At 37.9% G+C, this 15,118-nt stretch overlaps 2 protein-coding genes across 5 annotated transcripts in view; one reads left to right on the top strand and one right to left on the bottom strand.

The window, feature by feature from the left end:
* LOC147022961 (uncharacterized) overlaps positions 1-8,429 on the bottom strand; it is a 22,511-nt gene extending 14,082 nt beyond the window's left edge. Inside the window, exon 1 of one of the 4 annotated variants that reach the window (XM_085887919.1) lies at positions 7,999-8,429. In XM_085887919.1, the coding sequence (XP_085744045.1) occupies positions 7,999-8,195 (197 nt within the window). In that variant the 5' untranslated portion in view covers positions 8,196-8,429. The remainder of the gene's footprint in view (positions 1-7,998) is intronic. The other 3 variants (XM_085887920.1, XM_085887922.1, XM_085887918.1) reach the window with 3 other exon arrangements.
* Positions 8,430-11,688: 3,259 nt separating this feature from the next.
* The window catches only part of CENPN (centromere protein N), a 28,783-nt gene continuing 25,353 nt past the window's right edge, over positions 11,689-15,118 (top strand). The window contains exon 1 of the mRNA XM_085887933.1: positions 11,689-11,784. The gene's annotated coding sequence lies outside the window, so the exon portion shown is untranslated. The remainder of the gene's footprint in view (positions 11,785-15,118) is intronic.

Below are 15,118 nucleotides of genomic sequence, written 5' to 3'. Positions count from 1 at the left end.
CGTCAGCGTGCACACGGAAAATCTTTACATGATCAACGACGTCTCTGCTCGAGCGCGCTGCACTACATGACGAGCTGTGACGCAGCGAGTGAAATATTTTTATACAATCTTAAAACGTCTCCAAAATATCCGATTTTTAGCAGAATTTTGACAACCGAGTTTTAAGCATCCTAAGCGATCGCAAAAAACGAAGACAAAATTAAAATCGAAGTTAAAACGAAATCGTAACGTCGACCGAAGCAAAAATACTCCATTTCTCCACATGAATTTCCGGAATTATGTTTGACCTCACTGTGATCTTGACCTTTGACAGATTTTGACCAAAATCTAATCAGCGCTAGCCATCACCCACCTGAATCACGTGGTGTAATTTGACATTGGTAGCTTTTTCCGTTCTCGAGTTATTGTGCCTACAAACAAACACCCAAACACACAAACACACAAACAAGCAGTCATAGACTGGTACTGACGAAATCGTCAACTTGACCTCTGGCCTTGTCAAATAAAAGCTGTCTCTGCAGAAGGTAGCGACGCAAACCAGAAGTTTTGACGATGATTCTGTACCAAACCATCAAAAATCGAATGTTTTGGATGTTTGACCTCACTGTGACCTTGACCTTTGACCAATTTTGACCAAAATCTAATCAGCGCAAGACACCACCCTTCTGAATCACTTGGTGTAATTTGACATTGGAAGCTTCTTCCGTTCTCGAGTTATTTTTTAGATGTTTGACCTCACTGTGACCTTGAGCTTTGACCGATTTTGACCAAAATCTAATCAGCACTAGCTATCACCCTCCTGAATCACGTGGTGTAATTTGACATTGGTAGCTTCTTCCGTTCTCGAGTTATAACTTTTTTTTGGATGTTTGACCTCACTGTGACCTTGACCTTTGACCGATTTTGACCAAAATCTAATCAGCACCAGCCATCACCCTCCTGAATCAAGTGGTGTAATTTGACGTTGGTAGCTTCTTCCGTTCTCGAGTTATCATGCCAACAAACAAACAAACAAACAAGCAGTCATAGACTGGTACTTACGAAATCGTCAACTTGACCTCTGACCTTGTCTAATAAAAGCTGTCACTGGAGAAGGTAGCGACGCAAACCAGAAGTTTCTACGATGATTCTGTACCAAACCATCAAAAATCGAATGTTTTGGATGTTTGACCGCACTGTGACCTTGACCTTTGACCGATTTTGACCAAAATCTAATCAGCGCTAGCCATCACCCTCCTGAATCACGTGGTGTAATTTGACATTGGTTGCTTCTTCCGTTCGTGAGTTATAATTTTTTTTTTGATGTTTTACCTCACTGTGACCTTGACCTTTGACAGATTTTGACCAAAATCTAATCAGCGCTAGCCATCACCCTCCTGAACCACGTGCTGTAATTTGACATTGGGAGCTTCTTCCGTTCTTGAGTTATCGTGCCTACAAACAAACAAATAAAGAAATAAACCAATGTCACCCGCAGGGTGACCCGTATCTTGCCAAAAGGTGACCACGTGTGACTTATTTAAGGTCACACTGAGGTGAACAGAGCTGCTATCCACCAGGAGCGACTCCTTGAGGAATATCTGCCTACGAGAGATTCCAATGAGAATCGTTCTACAGAGTAACCATGAAAAATATGCTTTTGCCTCATAATGTCACCAAATGACGTCATAATGTCTCAAGCTTGACATATCTAGAAAGCACTCATCGAGGTGTTCAATTTGAGGTACTACACGATATGGTTCCTAAAATTGAAAATTTGACTTTGGGGTCAAATATGTTTGACCTCAGGTGCGAACCATGAAGGTCAAGGCCAATCGCCACCAAAAATTAATCAGCTGAGAGCCAGACCATGAACTATATTCCCATGAAGTTTGAAGATGATCCGATCAAAATTACTCAAATAATAAGGGTTTCGTTGACTCCCCTGATTTGCGACAAAGTGACCTTGACTTTTGACCTTGACCTTCAAAATTTTGTGCACTGAAAGGGACGTCTATTGGCCTCTGATATGCGAAGTTACAAAAATTTCCAATGATAACTGTGCTCTGCAGAATTTTTTATACGTGATTACAGACAAACAAACAAACAAAAAAAAACATACAAGCTGACTAACATATCTCGCAAAAACTTTATTTTGGCAAGATAACAAGCAGTCATAGACTGGTACTTACGAAATTGTCAACTTGACCTCTGACCTTGTCTAATAAAAGCTGTCTCTCGAGAAGGTAGCGACGCAAACCAGAAGTTTCTACGATGATTCTGTACCAATCCTTCATAAATCGAATGTTTGACCTCACTTTGACCTTGACCTTTGATCGATTTTGACCAAAATTTAATCAGCGCTAGCCACCACCCTCCTGAATCACGTGGTGTAATTTGACATTGGTAGCTTCTTCCGTTCTCGAGTTATCATTTTTTGGATGTTTGACCTCACTGTGACCTTGACCTTTGACCGATTTTGACCAAAATCTAATCAGCACTAGCCATCACCGTCCTGAATCATGTGGTGTAATTTGACATTGGTAGCTTCTTCAGTTCTCGAGTTATCATGCCTGCAAACAAACAAACAAACAAACAAATAAACCAATGTCACCCGCAGGGTGACCCGTATCTTGCCAAAAGGTGACCACGTGTGACTTCTTTAAGGTCACACTGAGGTGAAAAGAGCTGCAATCCACCAGGAGCGACTCCTTGAGGAATATCTGCCTACGAGAGATTCCGATGAGAATCGTTCTACAGAGTAACCATGAAATATATGCTTTTGCCTCATAACGTCACCAAATGACGTCATAATGTCTCAAGCTTGACATATCTAGAAAGCACTCATCGAGGTGTTCAATTTGAGGTACTACACGATATGGTTCCTAAAACTTGAAAATTTGACCTTGGGGTCAAATATGTTTGACCTGAGGCGCTAACCATGAAGGTCAAGGCCAATCGCCACCAAAAATTAATCAGCTGAGCGCCAGATCATGAACTATATTCCCATGAAGTTTGAAGACGATCCGATCAAATTTACTCAAAAAATAAGGGTTTCGTCGACTCCCCTGATTTGCGACAAAGTGACCTTGACCTTTGACCTTGACCTTCAAAATTTTGTGCACTGAAAGGGACCTCTATAGGCCTCTGATCTGCGAAGTTACAAAAATTTCCAATGATAACTGTGCTCTGCAGAGTGATTTATACGTGATTACAGACCAAAAAATAAAAAACATATGAAGGTCAAGGCCAATCGCCACAAAAAATTAATCAGCTGAGCGCCAGACCATGAACTATAATCCCATGAAGTTTGAAGACTATCCGATCAAAATTACTCAAAAAATAAGGGTTTCGTCGACTCCCCTGATTTGCACCAAAGTAACCTTGACCTTTGACATTGACCTTCAAAATTTTGTGCACTGAAAGGGACCTCTATAGGCCTCTGATATGCGAAGTTACAAAAATTTCCGATGATAACTGTGCTCTGCAGAATTTTTTATACGTAATTACAGACAAACAAAAAAAACAAAAAAAAAACAAACAAACAAAAAAAACATACAAGCTGACTCACATATCTTGCAAAACTTCGTTTTGGCAAGATAACAAACAAACGGAAGTCATCAATATACTTACGAAATCTTTCGATTTCGTAAGTAACAAACACACAAACAAACACACAAGCAAACAAACAGAAACGGAACTGATCAATATACTTACGAAATCTTTAGATTTCGTAAGTAACTAACACACAAACAAACAAACAGAAACGGAAGTCATCAATATACTTACGAAATCTTTGGAATTGGAGGTTGTTTCACAACCCAGAGTTTTCATCGGATCTTCGTGAAACTTGCCATGTATATGCGGAAAGCCCACGCGCAGGCAGTAACCATCTCCGATTTTGGAAATTCTTCCTTGAAAAAAAGTTGACTTCATAATATCGCCGCTAATGGAAATCGTCGATACCATTATCTCTGAAACTAGGCAAGCTGTTTAAATTTTGTTTGTGGGAATCAAGCTGGGCATTAGCACAGATATAATTTATTGCAAACGTGATACATCACAATGACGTCATCATAAAGAGGACGAGGATCGAAGCTCATTCGAGCTTGTTTTTTTTAATTTTTTTGACAATTATGTTGATGGCCTCCGTTTGTTTGTTACTTGGCAAAAAAAAAATTTTTTGACTTGAAATTTGAAGAGCATTTACATATCAGCTCACCGAATTCAACCACCTATTAATTTTGAGGTAAACATGCATAGGCCAAAATGTCAACATCGACCAAATATCTAAAATCCTCAATTTTAATTAAATTAACTTGAAATTTGAAGAGTGTTTGCACATCAGGTAACTGAATTCAACCACCCAATAATTTTGAGGGAAACATAGGCCAAAAGGTCGACAGAGGCCAAAAGGCCAATTTGGGTCAAATTTTCTAAAATCCTTAATTTTCATCCGATTGACTTGAAATTTGAACAGCATTTTCATGTTAGGTCTCTGAATTGAAACACCTATTAATTTTGAGGTAAACAAAGGCCAAACGGTCAAAATAGGCCAATTTGGGCCAAATTTTCTAAATCCTCAATTTTCATCCGATTGAGGTAAAAATTTTAAAGGATTTACATATCAGGTCACTGAATTCAATCACCTATTATTTTTGTAGTTAATATAGGCAAAAAGGTCAACATAGGCCAAATTTCTAAAATCCTCAATTTTTATCCAATTAACTTGAAATTATGCCTAGTGTTGGCTTAATGGTTCGGGTGGTGGGCTTGGGATCCCAGGATCCTGAGTTCAAATCCCACTCGGCTGTTGAATTAATACCAGGTGGGGTTGACTCTGCCTGTCATCCTTCCGAGGTTGGCAAAATGAGTGCCAGCTTGCTGGTATCCTGTGTCGGAGTGGCGACCCATCCAGGATTGTACCCAAGAGCCAAGGAGACTGCTTAAGGGGCTGTCACACCTTGATGTTTTAGCCAGCGTATGGCAAGGTCTCCAAATGTATGTAAAATGCTGGCGTACGCTGAACTATTGATGTTTTTTTAAGTTTTGGGCGTATAATAAAGTGTTGGACGTTTGCATAACGTATTATTAACGTACACAGAACGTTTCAATCACATATAGATAACTTATACCAACGAATGCTGAGCGTGTTGTCGGCGTTCACAACCTATGCCCAACGATAGTCTAACTTATGCATAGCGCGTGGCAGCGTATCGCCGACGATCACGTGGCGCAGGCTATTCATAGGCTGCGGCTCGACGATTCAAATCATAACCGCACTAGACATCGAAGTGTGAAGCCGCTGTCACACCTTGACGTTTTAGCCAGCGTATGCCGACGTATGAAAAATTTGCCGAACCAAGCTGGCACACGTCGAATACGTTATGGGTAAGTTTTGTATATGTTAAGAGCACGCTGGCATACGTCGTAGTTTTTTGGCATACGTCGTCATATGCCGAGTACGTCGAGAAATTTTCAGCATGTTGAAAATTTCTCGACGTACTCGACGTATGACACACGTTCCGCATATGCTGGCATAAGTTGTAGGCACGTTACGCGATCGTTGACATACGTCGACACACGTTACTTGTATGTTACTCATAAGTTGAAACACGTCAAGGTAATGGTTAGCGTCAGTGGTAATGGTTCCAGACGTCAAGGTAAACACGTCAAGGTAATGGTTCCAGACTCCCTGTTTTTTTTTTTCTTCGGTATGACGGTGATGTTGACACTTCGATTTCTAGTGCGGTTATGGTTTAAATCGTTGAGTGGCAGCCTATTAATTATATTATATTATAACCGCACTAGAAATCGAAGTGTCAACATCACCGTCATACCAAAGAAAAAAAAAACAAAAAGAAAAAACCAGGGAGTCTGGAACACTGATGCTAACCATTACCTTGACGTGTTTCGACTTATGAGTAACTTACAAGTAACGTGTGTGGACGTGTGTCAACGATCGCGTAACGTGCTTACAACACCTTACTCATCGGTTAGAAATAAGTTTTGGGTAAGCTAAACATTACCTCGACGCGTTTTGACTTATGAGTAACTTACAAGTAACGTGTGTGGACGTGTGTCAACGATCGCGTAACGTGTTTACAACACCTTACTCATCGGTTAGAAATAAGTTTTGGGTAAGCTAAACATTACCTCGACGCGTTTTGACTTATGAGTAACTTACAAGTAATGTGCGTCGACGTGTGTCAACGATCGCGTAACGTGTCTACAACTTATGGCCAGCATATGCGGAATGTGTGAGTCATATGCTGGCATACGTCGGAAAATTTCAAGAATGGAAAATTTGTCTAACACCTTGGCGTACTACGACGTATGCCAGCGTACAAAGACGTATGCCAGAGTACTACGAAAAAAAGCCAGCGTACTACGACGTATGCCAGCGTGCTCTTAATGTATTCGACGTGTGCCAGCGTTTTAGCCAAATTTTGCATACGTCAGGCATATGCTGGCTTAATCGTCAAGGTGTGACAGGGCCTTCAGACAGCACCAACGCTCTGCACATAGTGTGGTCCCAATGGATGGATGAATGACCGTTTTTACAGCCATTTTTCCCTGCTGTGCAGGGGTTGGGCTTTTTCTTGAGGCAATGTTTTATGGCCGGATGCCCTTCCTGACGTCATCCCTGATCGCCTCTTACGACACACAGGGATATAGTACACCTATTCTAACCGGGGCATACACCGGGACCAGTACACTGGTACTCATTTCACCGACCTCGGAAGGATTACAGGCTGAGTCAACCCCGTGGTGTTAATTCTGCAGCCAATGGGGCTTGAACTCAGGACGCTTGGAACCCAAGCCGCCACCCTCACCACAAAGACAATACCAGGCTCCCAATGGATGGATGGAACTTGAAATTTGAAAAGGATTTATAAATCAGGTCATTGAATTCAACCACCTATTATTTTTGAGGTCACCATAAGCCAAAAGGTCAACATCAGCTGAATTTTTTTAATCTCTCAATCTTAATCCGATTAACTTTAAATTTGAAGACCATTTGCATATCAGCTCACTGAATACAACCACTAATTATTTTTGAGGTCAGCACATACCAAAAGGTCAACATAGGCCAAGTGCTCAACAACTTAAGATCACTTTCTATAATCCTCAATTTGCATACGATTGACTTGAAATTTGAACAGGATTTGCATATCAGGTCAATGAATTCAACCACCAATTAATTTTAAGGTCAAAAGGTCAACACAGGCCTAATTTATAAAATTGATAAAGCCAAAAACTATATATATATATATATATATATATATATATATATATATATATATATATATATATATATATATATATATATATATCTCAAAAAGTTGCGGACAGTAATGACAAAACAAGGTGGACGAGTTGGATGTGACAAGAACGAGCGGATTCGATTTTGGTTCGGATCCAGCCCATCAGTGTGATACAGAACGTGAATTGTTCCACCTGGTAGAGGTATGCGCTCTTCATCGTGCCGTTCCACTTTGTGCTGTTTTGCTAAGTTGTCACTCTATGAGTGATTTTTCACTTGTTTGTTTGTTTGTTTGTTTGTGTGGAGGATATCTCAAAAAGTTGTGGACGGATTCGGATGAAACTTGGTGGACACATTGGGAGTGTGGCACGGACGAATTGATTCAATCCTGGTGAAGATCCGAATCCGGATCTGGATTCGAGAATTATTTAATATTCAAAGTGATTCTTCACCGTTGAGAGAAAGGGCCAAAAACGATATAGTTCTGTATTTGTATAGCAAGATATTTCATACATGTATTTGGCCCGATATGTTCTCGGGGATCAGGCATTGCATGGAGGAGGTATGCTCTCTCCCGAGTGCAAACCGGATACAGAATGATGTGATAGTAATTTAAACACGTTTGGAGACAAGAAAGCATCTCCAAATACAAAGCCCGTCCGCTGGGGGGGGGGGGGAGCGTCACGGGGTGGGGGTGTTAAATAAAACTACCGAAAAGAGAAGTTCGGTAGTTTGTGTTCGGGGTCTCTTACCGCATGTTCTTGTACATGCTCGAGAACACGGGCAAGCCATGGTCTCCGATTCCCGTCCGCTCCGTGAACACCCAGGTGCCGCCCACAGTCTGGGCAAGCTCGTACACACAAGGTGGATGGAACGTCTCGGGACGAGAGAGGATATGCCGGGCGGTGCACAGACCCGCGGCCCCGGCCCCGATCACGGCGACTCTCATGTCGGCTGTTGATGGCAAATGGTGATGTTGAGTGTCGGGCGGTGGAGGTGGTCTTGGGAACAACGGGCGTGACCTGCCTGGGGCGGTTCTGTCAACCAGCGGCTTGCTTAGCGCTCCCCAAGCGGTTTGCTTGATTCAAAGCGCTCAGCCGATACCGACGGAACGGGGTGCTCGGCACCGCTTAACAAAATGGCCATCTTCATGGTTACAATGTTATCGTGGTACTCCAACTCATGCTGTCCGGGCCGTCTTTTTCACTTTTACTCCATACTGTTGTGACGGACAACTTCCCGAAACGAATTCATTGTGTTCATGGCGACTACAGAGTTCGAGGAAGAGGGGGAAAAAAGATAAATATATGGAGAGTTAGAAGGAGAAGTCCCTCACCGAGCTTATTTATAGACCTTTATAGATTTATATATTTATATATTTATTGACCTTTATATATTTATAGACCTTTATAGATTTTTATATTTATAGACCTTTATATATTTATAGACCTTTATATATTTATAGACCTTTATAGATTTATATATTTATAGACCTTTATAGATTTATAGATTTATATATTTATCGACCTTTATACATTTATAGACCTTTATAGATTTATAGATTTATATATTTATAGACCTTTATATATTTATAGACCTTTATAGATTTATTGATTTATATATTTATAGACCTTTATAGATTTATAGACCTTTATAGATTTATAGATTTATATATTTATAGACCTTGATATATTTATAGACCTTTTATAGATTTATATATTCATAGACCTTTATTTATTTATAGACCTTGATAGATTTATATATTTAGAGACCTTTATATATTTATAGACCTTTATAGATTTATATATTTATAGACCTTTATAGATTTATAGATTTTTATATTTATAGACCTTTATAGATTTATATATTTATAGACCTTTATAGATTTATAGACCTTTATAGATTTATATATTTATAGACCTTTATAGACCTTTATAGATTTATATATTTATAGACCTTTATAAATCTATAGATTTATAGACCTTTATAGATTTATAGATTTATATATTTATAGACCTTGATATATTTATAGACCTTTATAGATTTATATATTCATAGACCTTTATTTATTTATAGACCTTTATAGATTTATATATTTATAGACCTTTATATATTTATAGACCTTTATAGATTTATATATTTATAGACCTTTATAGATTTATAGATTTTTATATTTATAGACCTTTATAGATTTATATATTTATAGATCTTTATAGATTTATAGACCTTTATAGATTTATAGACCTTTATAGATTTATATATTTATATATTTATAGAGCTTTATATATTTATAGACCTTTATATATTTATATATTGATAGACCTTTATAGATTTATATATTTATAGACCTTTATAGATTTATAGATTTATAGATTTATTGACCTTTATATATTTATAGACCTTTATAGATTTATAGACCTTTATAGATTTATATATTTATATATTTATAGACCTTTATAGATTTATATATTTATATATTTATAGACCTTAATAGATTTATATATTTATAGACCTTTATATATTTATAGACCTTTATATATTTATATATTGATAGACCTTTATAAATTTATAGACCTTTATAGATTTATATATTTATAGACCTTTATATATTTATAGACCTTTATCGATTTATATATTTATAGACCTTTATAGATTTATATACCTTTATAAATTTATATATTTATAGACCTTTATACATTTATAAAGCTTTATAGATTTATAGACCTTTATAAATTTATCTATTTATAGAACTTTATATGTTTATAGATGTATAGACCTTTATATATTTATATCTTTATAGACCTTTATTATCCCTGTGTCGTAAGAGGCGACCAGGGTTGCGTCAGGAAGGGCATCCGGCGTAAAACATGTGCCAAATCACTATGCGGATCATACGGATGATCCGCTGTGGCGACCCCGAAAGGGAGCGGCCGAAAGAAGAAGAAGAAGAAGATCTTTATAGACCTTTATATATTTTTAGATTTGTAGACCTTTATATATTTATAGATCTTTATATATTTATATATTCATAGACCTTTATATATTTATAGATTTATATATTTCGAGACCTTTATATATTTATAGACAACACTAACAGATTACTTTAATAAATTATTTAGTTGATGGCACGGTGACGGACGAGTAAATGTGGTGGACGCACGGAGACCCGAGTTCCAAGTTTTCAAAAGTCACTAATGAGGGACCCAGTGAAATGGCAATTAGTAAATGGTCACCGTGAAGGTTTATTGTCTCTGTTGTGCGTCGTAATCAGGATAGGAAGTGATATTTTGGGTTTTTTTCATCAGAATATTTGTTAAGAACGGTGCTCAAGCTGTTGTACGTATTAAATAAATTGTTTACATCCATTGAACGGACGTGACGTAGAAGGATAGCGCGGAGAGGATCACTCGGTTTAAATTTATTTTTATTTTATTTATTTTTAATAAAGAATAAGATGACGTTGTATGTCCGAACGTAAATAAGTAGTTGAGGTGTTTGTTCATAAAATGTGTAGTTTTCACGTGATGTCTCGTCAGGACGTCACGTGACGTCACGGGCCACGATCAACTCATTGAAAGTGGGAGTATTTCATCATTTTGGTGTTGTTTTTTTTTTTGATACCAATTTCATTAAGATTTAAAAGTTTTTAATCGTGATATTTTCCTTTTCGTGTGAAAAAATTTTTCACACCGAATTTGAGGAAAACTCCTGCTGTGTCGTCGAAGCTATCCACACAGATCGGTAAAAAGCAACAGTTTGATAGATAATCTATAAAAGCATTAAATCAGATACTTTCACAAATTAAAACCACCAAGAATATAAGTTTATTTAGCGTTAAACATATCGATGACGTCACGCCACGCCCACAAGACGATTTCAAGGCTCTGTGAAGGTTTTTCATTCTTCAGCCTCATTTTCTCTGACAGTAATTATGAATGAATATAATATAGTACTCGAAGCACACAAGCATTATTTTATTCATTTAACTCGAGAATATATATTGCATAATACCGAACACCCCAAAAACCGCCACCTACACCACCCGAAAAACCGCCACCTACACCGCCCCAAAAACGCCACCTACACCGCCCGAAAAACCGCCACCTACACCGCCCGAAAAACCGCCATCGACACCGCCCCAATGTTGAAAACAACAATTATTCTTCATTGTATCAATATCGTGTCTCATGATTATAACGAAAGGATTATTGAGGTATTATATTGAGCTTATTGACATTCTCTCTTTATTTGAAAGGCCTAACGATCGCAAGGTACGATAGGCTCTATAAATATCTTTAAATTTAAATTTTCTCTTCAAATTAATTATGACGTAGACAATGCGAAGTACTGATTGAAGTGAGAAGATGATACGAACAATGCAACAACAACAACAACAACAAAAATCTCAATCCTCCGCACTGCAGTTTTTTTTAATTGGCGGCATCTGATTGGACAGCACTCTCGTTACGTCATTTCCGAGTTACCAGAATTTCGCGCGACGATTTTGAAATTGCCGGACAATCCGTTCATATTTGAAGGTATTCGTGTCGGGTTTTTAGCCCTTGTGTTTTAGCCCTGCTGCCGTAAATTAGGAATTCCCCTCTTGTTTTTTGTCGGGTTTCTTGCATAACTCCAGAAACTCTTTGGATTTACTTTCACCTCACATGCTCACTTTTTTCCTCAAACTTTGCGTTTGCCTGCCTGATGATACAGGTTTCCTCATTTCGTGCAATAATACATTCCTTACAATTTACCGAAATTTACCGAAGAATTTACCGAAAGAGTACAATTTACTCTTTCCCAATAGTGGACACCGAGTCGGGTTCATTTCTAAGTCTTCCTCATTTGCCAAAACCAAATCTAGCAAGCTTGACTCTTGACCCTCCCGAATCTGTGTGCGTTCATCTACGTGTTGATATCAAAAAAAAAATAAATAATTAACGCAATGTAGAAAAGAACTCGAGTCTGCTCCAACAGTATGGCGAACCTGCTAATTAATGTCCTTGAAATTAAAATCACCAACAACAATCAACTTTGGGTACTGTAATTGAGTTACTCTCGTTCATAATAAACACAAGTCAGCATTGTTTGGAGAAGAGTATGCAGGAATTTGATAAATACACCCAGACAACAAACTGGATCCTTCAGTCTTCAACAAACTGTGTCTGTGACACAGCGACACGATGAGTATAGATGTTAGGCCGAACAAAAAAAATACCCGTTGATCGTCTGGATTTTTTTTATAAAAAGGAAGGAGGAGGCCCTTTTTTATTACCTCCACCACTGAAGGTGGAGGAGGTTATGTTTTCACCCCTTTCTGCCCGTTTGTTAATTGCCGGAATCCTTCGGATTTCGGCAATTATGTTGGTTTGTTTGTTTGTGTGCAGTATATCTCAAAAAGTTGTGGACGGATTCGGATGAAATTTTGTCGGCCGGTTGGGTGTGTGACAAGGACGAAATGATTAGATTTTAGTGAAGATCCGGATTCGGCGATGCTAGAACTTTTTAAGTGATCCTTCGCCAATGAGAGAAAGGGCCTAAAACGATACATAGCACAATATCTCAAAAAGTTGTAGACAGATTTGGACGAAACTTGGTGGACACGTTGGGTATCTGGCAAGGACAAATTGACTCAATTTTGGTGAAGATCTGAATCCGAATCTGGATATGAGGATTATTTAATTTTTAAAGTGATTCTTCACCATTGTGAGACGGGGCCAAAAACGATATACAGCATGATATTTCAAAAATGTATTGGGCCCGATATGTTCTCGTGGATCAGGACTCTTAAGTTCTCGTCCACGGCTTCAGGACTCTTAAGTTCCCGTCCGAATTTGCAAACAGATGAAAACCATATTCAACCAGAGAGTTGGTGTCAAAGCCACCCAATGCTCGCCCGATTATACATTTATCGTTTTTAAAAGACTAGTCTAATAATATTTTTCATAAAGCATTGCAGTGAAGTCTGATCCAAATAATTTTAAAGCAAAATATACATATATATTTTTTTGTAATCAGTAATCATTGTGTGGCAGAGGTATGCGCTCTACCGGGTGCCCTTCTCGTTTCGTATTTGTTATATTTATTTTTTGATAGAAATGGCCTCTGGCTTTTAGTACCCGACATGTCACCTACACACTCATTTGGCCTCTTAAATTATAATCCACAGTTCTAAGGAAATATATAATAAACTAGTTTATAAAAAAAAAAGCCCATCAAAAATGACGGGTTGGGATTATTTTATTCAACTATTCAGAGACTGGAAGATATGATGTTTCGTAACAAGAAAAAGTGTTATTTAAAACACTACATGTACAAATGTGATCATATTTTCTGGGACGTTTAATTTCGACAGTACAGCCTCGTGAGCGTGGCAAAGTCTGGATCCTCGGCCAAGCGTCAGGTGTACTTACATCTTCTTTAGTTATTAGACATCCTACGGACGGAAATGAACATTCGTTTTACTCTGCACATGTTTCACATCATGTGCAGCGAATTTCACCTCGTTGCACCTTTTATTTATGGTTATTTTTTAAACGCTTCTGTGCACCGCCGTTGATGCCCGGTTGCAAGTCACCATCTACATTTCCAAGAGAAGAGACGTAATTACTGATTTATGAAAAAATGTTTTTCGATATTTTCTTTTTATTTTAATAATCCTGAAAAATAGAGCATAGTGTACACAGTCATGTTAAAATATTGGCCTTTAAAATATTTCTTAAATCATCCTATGAAGGGGGACACACATACACAGACACATTGTTTTATATCGGTAGATGTATGACAAAATACAAAAAAAACTACACACTTCATGCATATGAAAATTATTGGCAATGCCATATTTCTATATAGATCTACAGTACAGATTTACATATATGTGGGATGTGGACTCACCAGTGGTGTTTGGTCCAACTCCCCACGAGCGAAATCGGAGAAAACATCACATTGCAAGTGTCGCCCATCAATAGCTGTTCCCGCATGGCATGGCTTCAGGACTCTTAAGTTCCCGTCCGAATTTGCAAACAGATGAAAACCATCTTCAACCAGAGAGTTGGTGTCAAAGCCACCCAATGCTCGCCTGATTATACATTTATCGTTTTTAAAAGACGAGTCTAATAATAATTTTTAATAAAGCATTGCAGTGAAGTCTGATCCAAATAATTTTAAAGCAATATATATATATATATATATATATATATATATATATATATTTTTGTAATCAGTAAAAAATAGTTTGGTAGATAAAAACATGAGAAAGAAAATAACTTGCACCAAAAACTTTAACATTTTCACGCTCACGCTGACTCTCACGCCGGGGGTATCGCTATAGCTCTCTGTTCTTCAAACAGGCGAGCTAAAAATGAAGGTTAAATCATGAAAATGATTCATCACGTTCACACATTTTGTCTACATTCTACATTCATCACACATTTTGTCTACATTCTACATTCATCACACAATTTGCTAGTTTTAAAAACAGTCGTATTTTGCATCACTTTAATCGGAAGCGTGCACTGAATTTCACTGCAGGGGCTGCGATGGAACTCACGTACACAGACAAATATACAGATGATTATCACTGGTACTCATTTCACCGACCTCGGAATGATGACACGCTGAGTCAACCCACCTGGTGTTATGTAACGAAAAAACAGGGGCTCAAACTCAAGACCCTTAGATCTTAGTCCAGCCAACTTGACTGTTAAGCCAACATCAGGCTTTGTTAAGCAGGAAAGAGTTGAGATATTTTTCGTCGTGAAGCCTATAAAATAGTGTTTAACCATACCAAGTCTTTATAGAGCTTTGATGCATATGCTGTTGATTTGTATATCTGGTTTCAAATCAGTTGAAATTATAAAATCCAGATCTCTC

This window comes from Eptatretus burgeri, chromosome 7, assembly GCF_056783735.1.
Source record: "Eptatretus burgeri isolate ZD-2024b chromosome 7, Ebu_testis_v1, whole genome shotgun sequence".
Lineage (NCBI taxonomy): Eukaryota > Metazoa > Chordata > Myxini > Myxiniformes > Myxinidae > Eptatretus > Eptatretus burgeri.
This window is presented reverse-complemented; position numbering and strand designations above follow the sequence as displayed.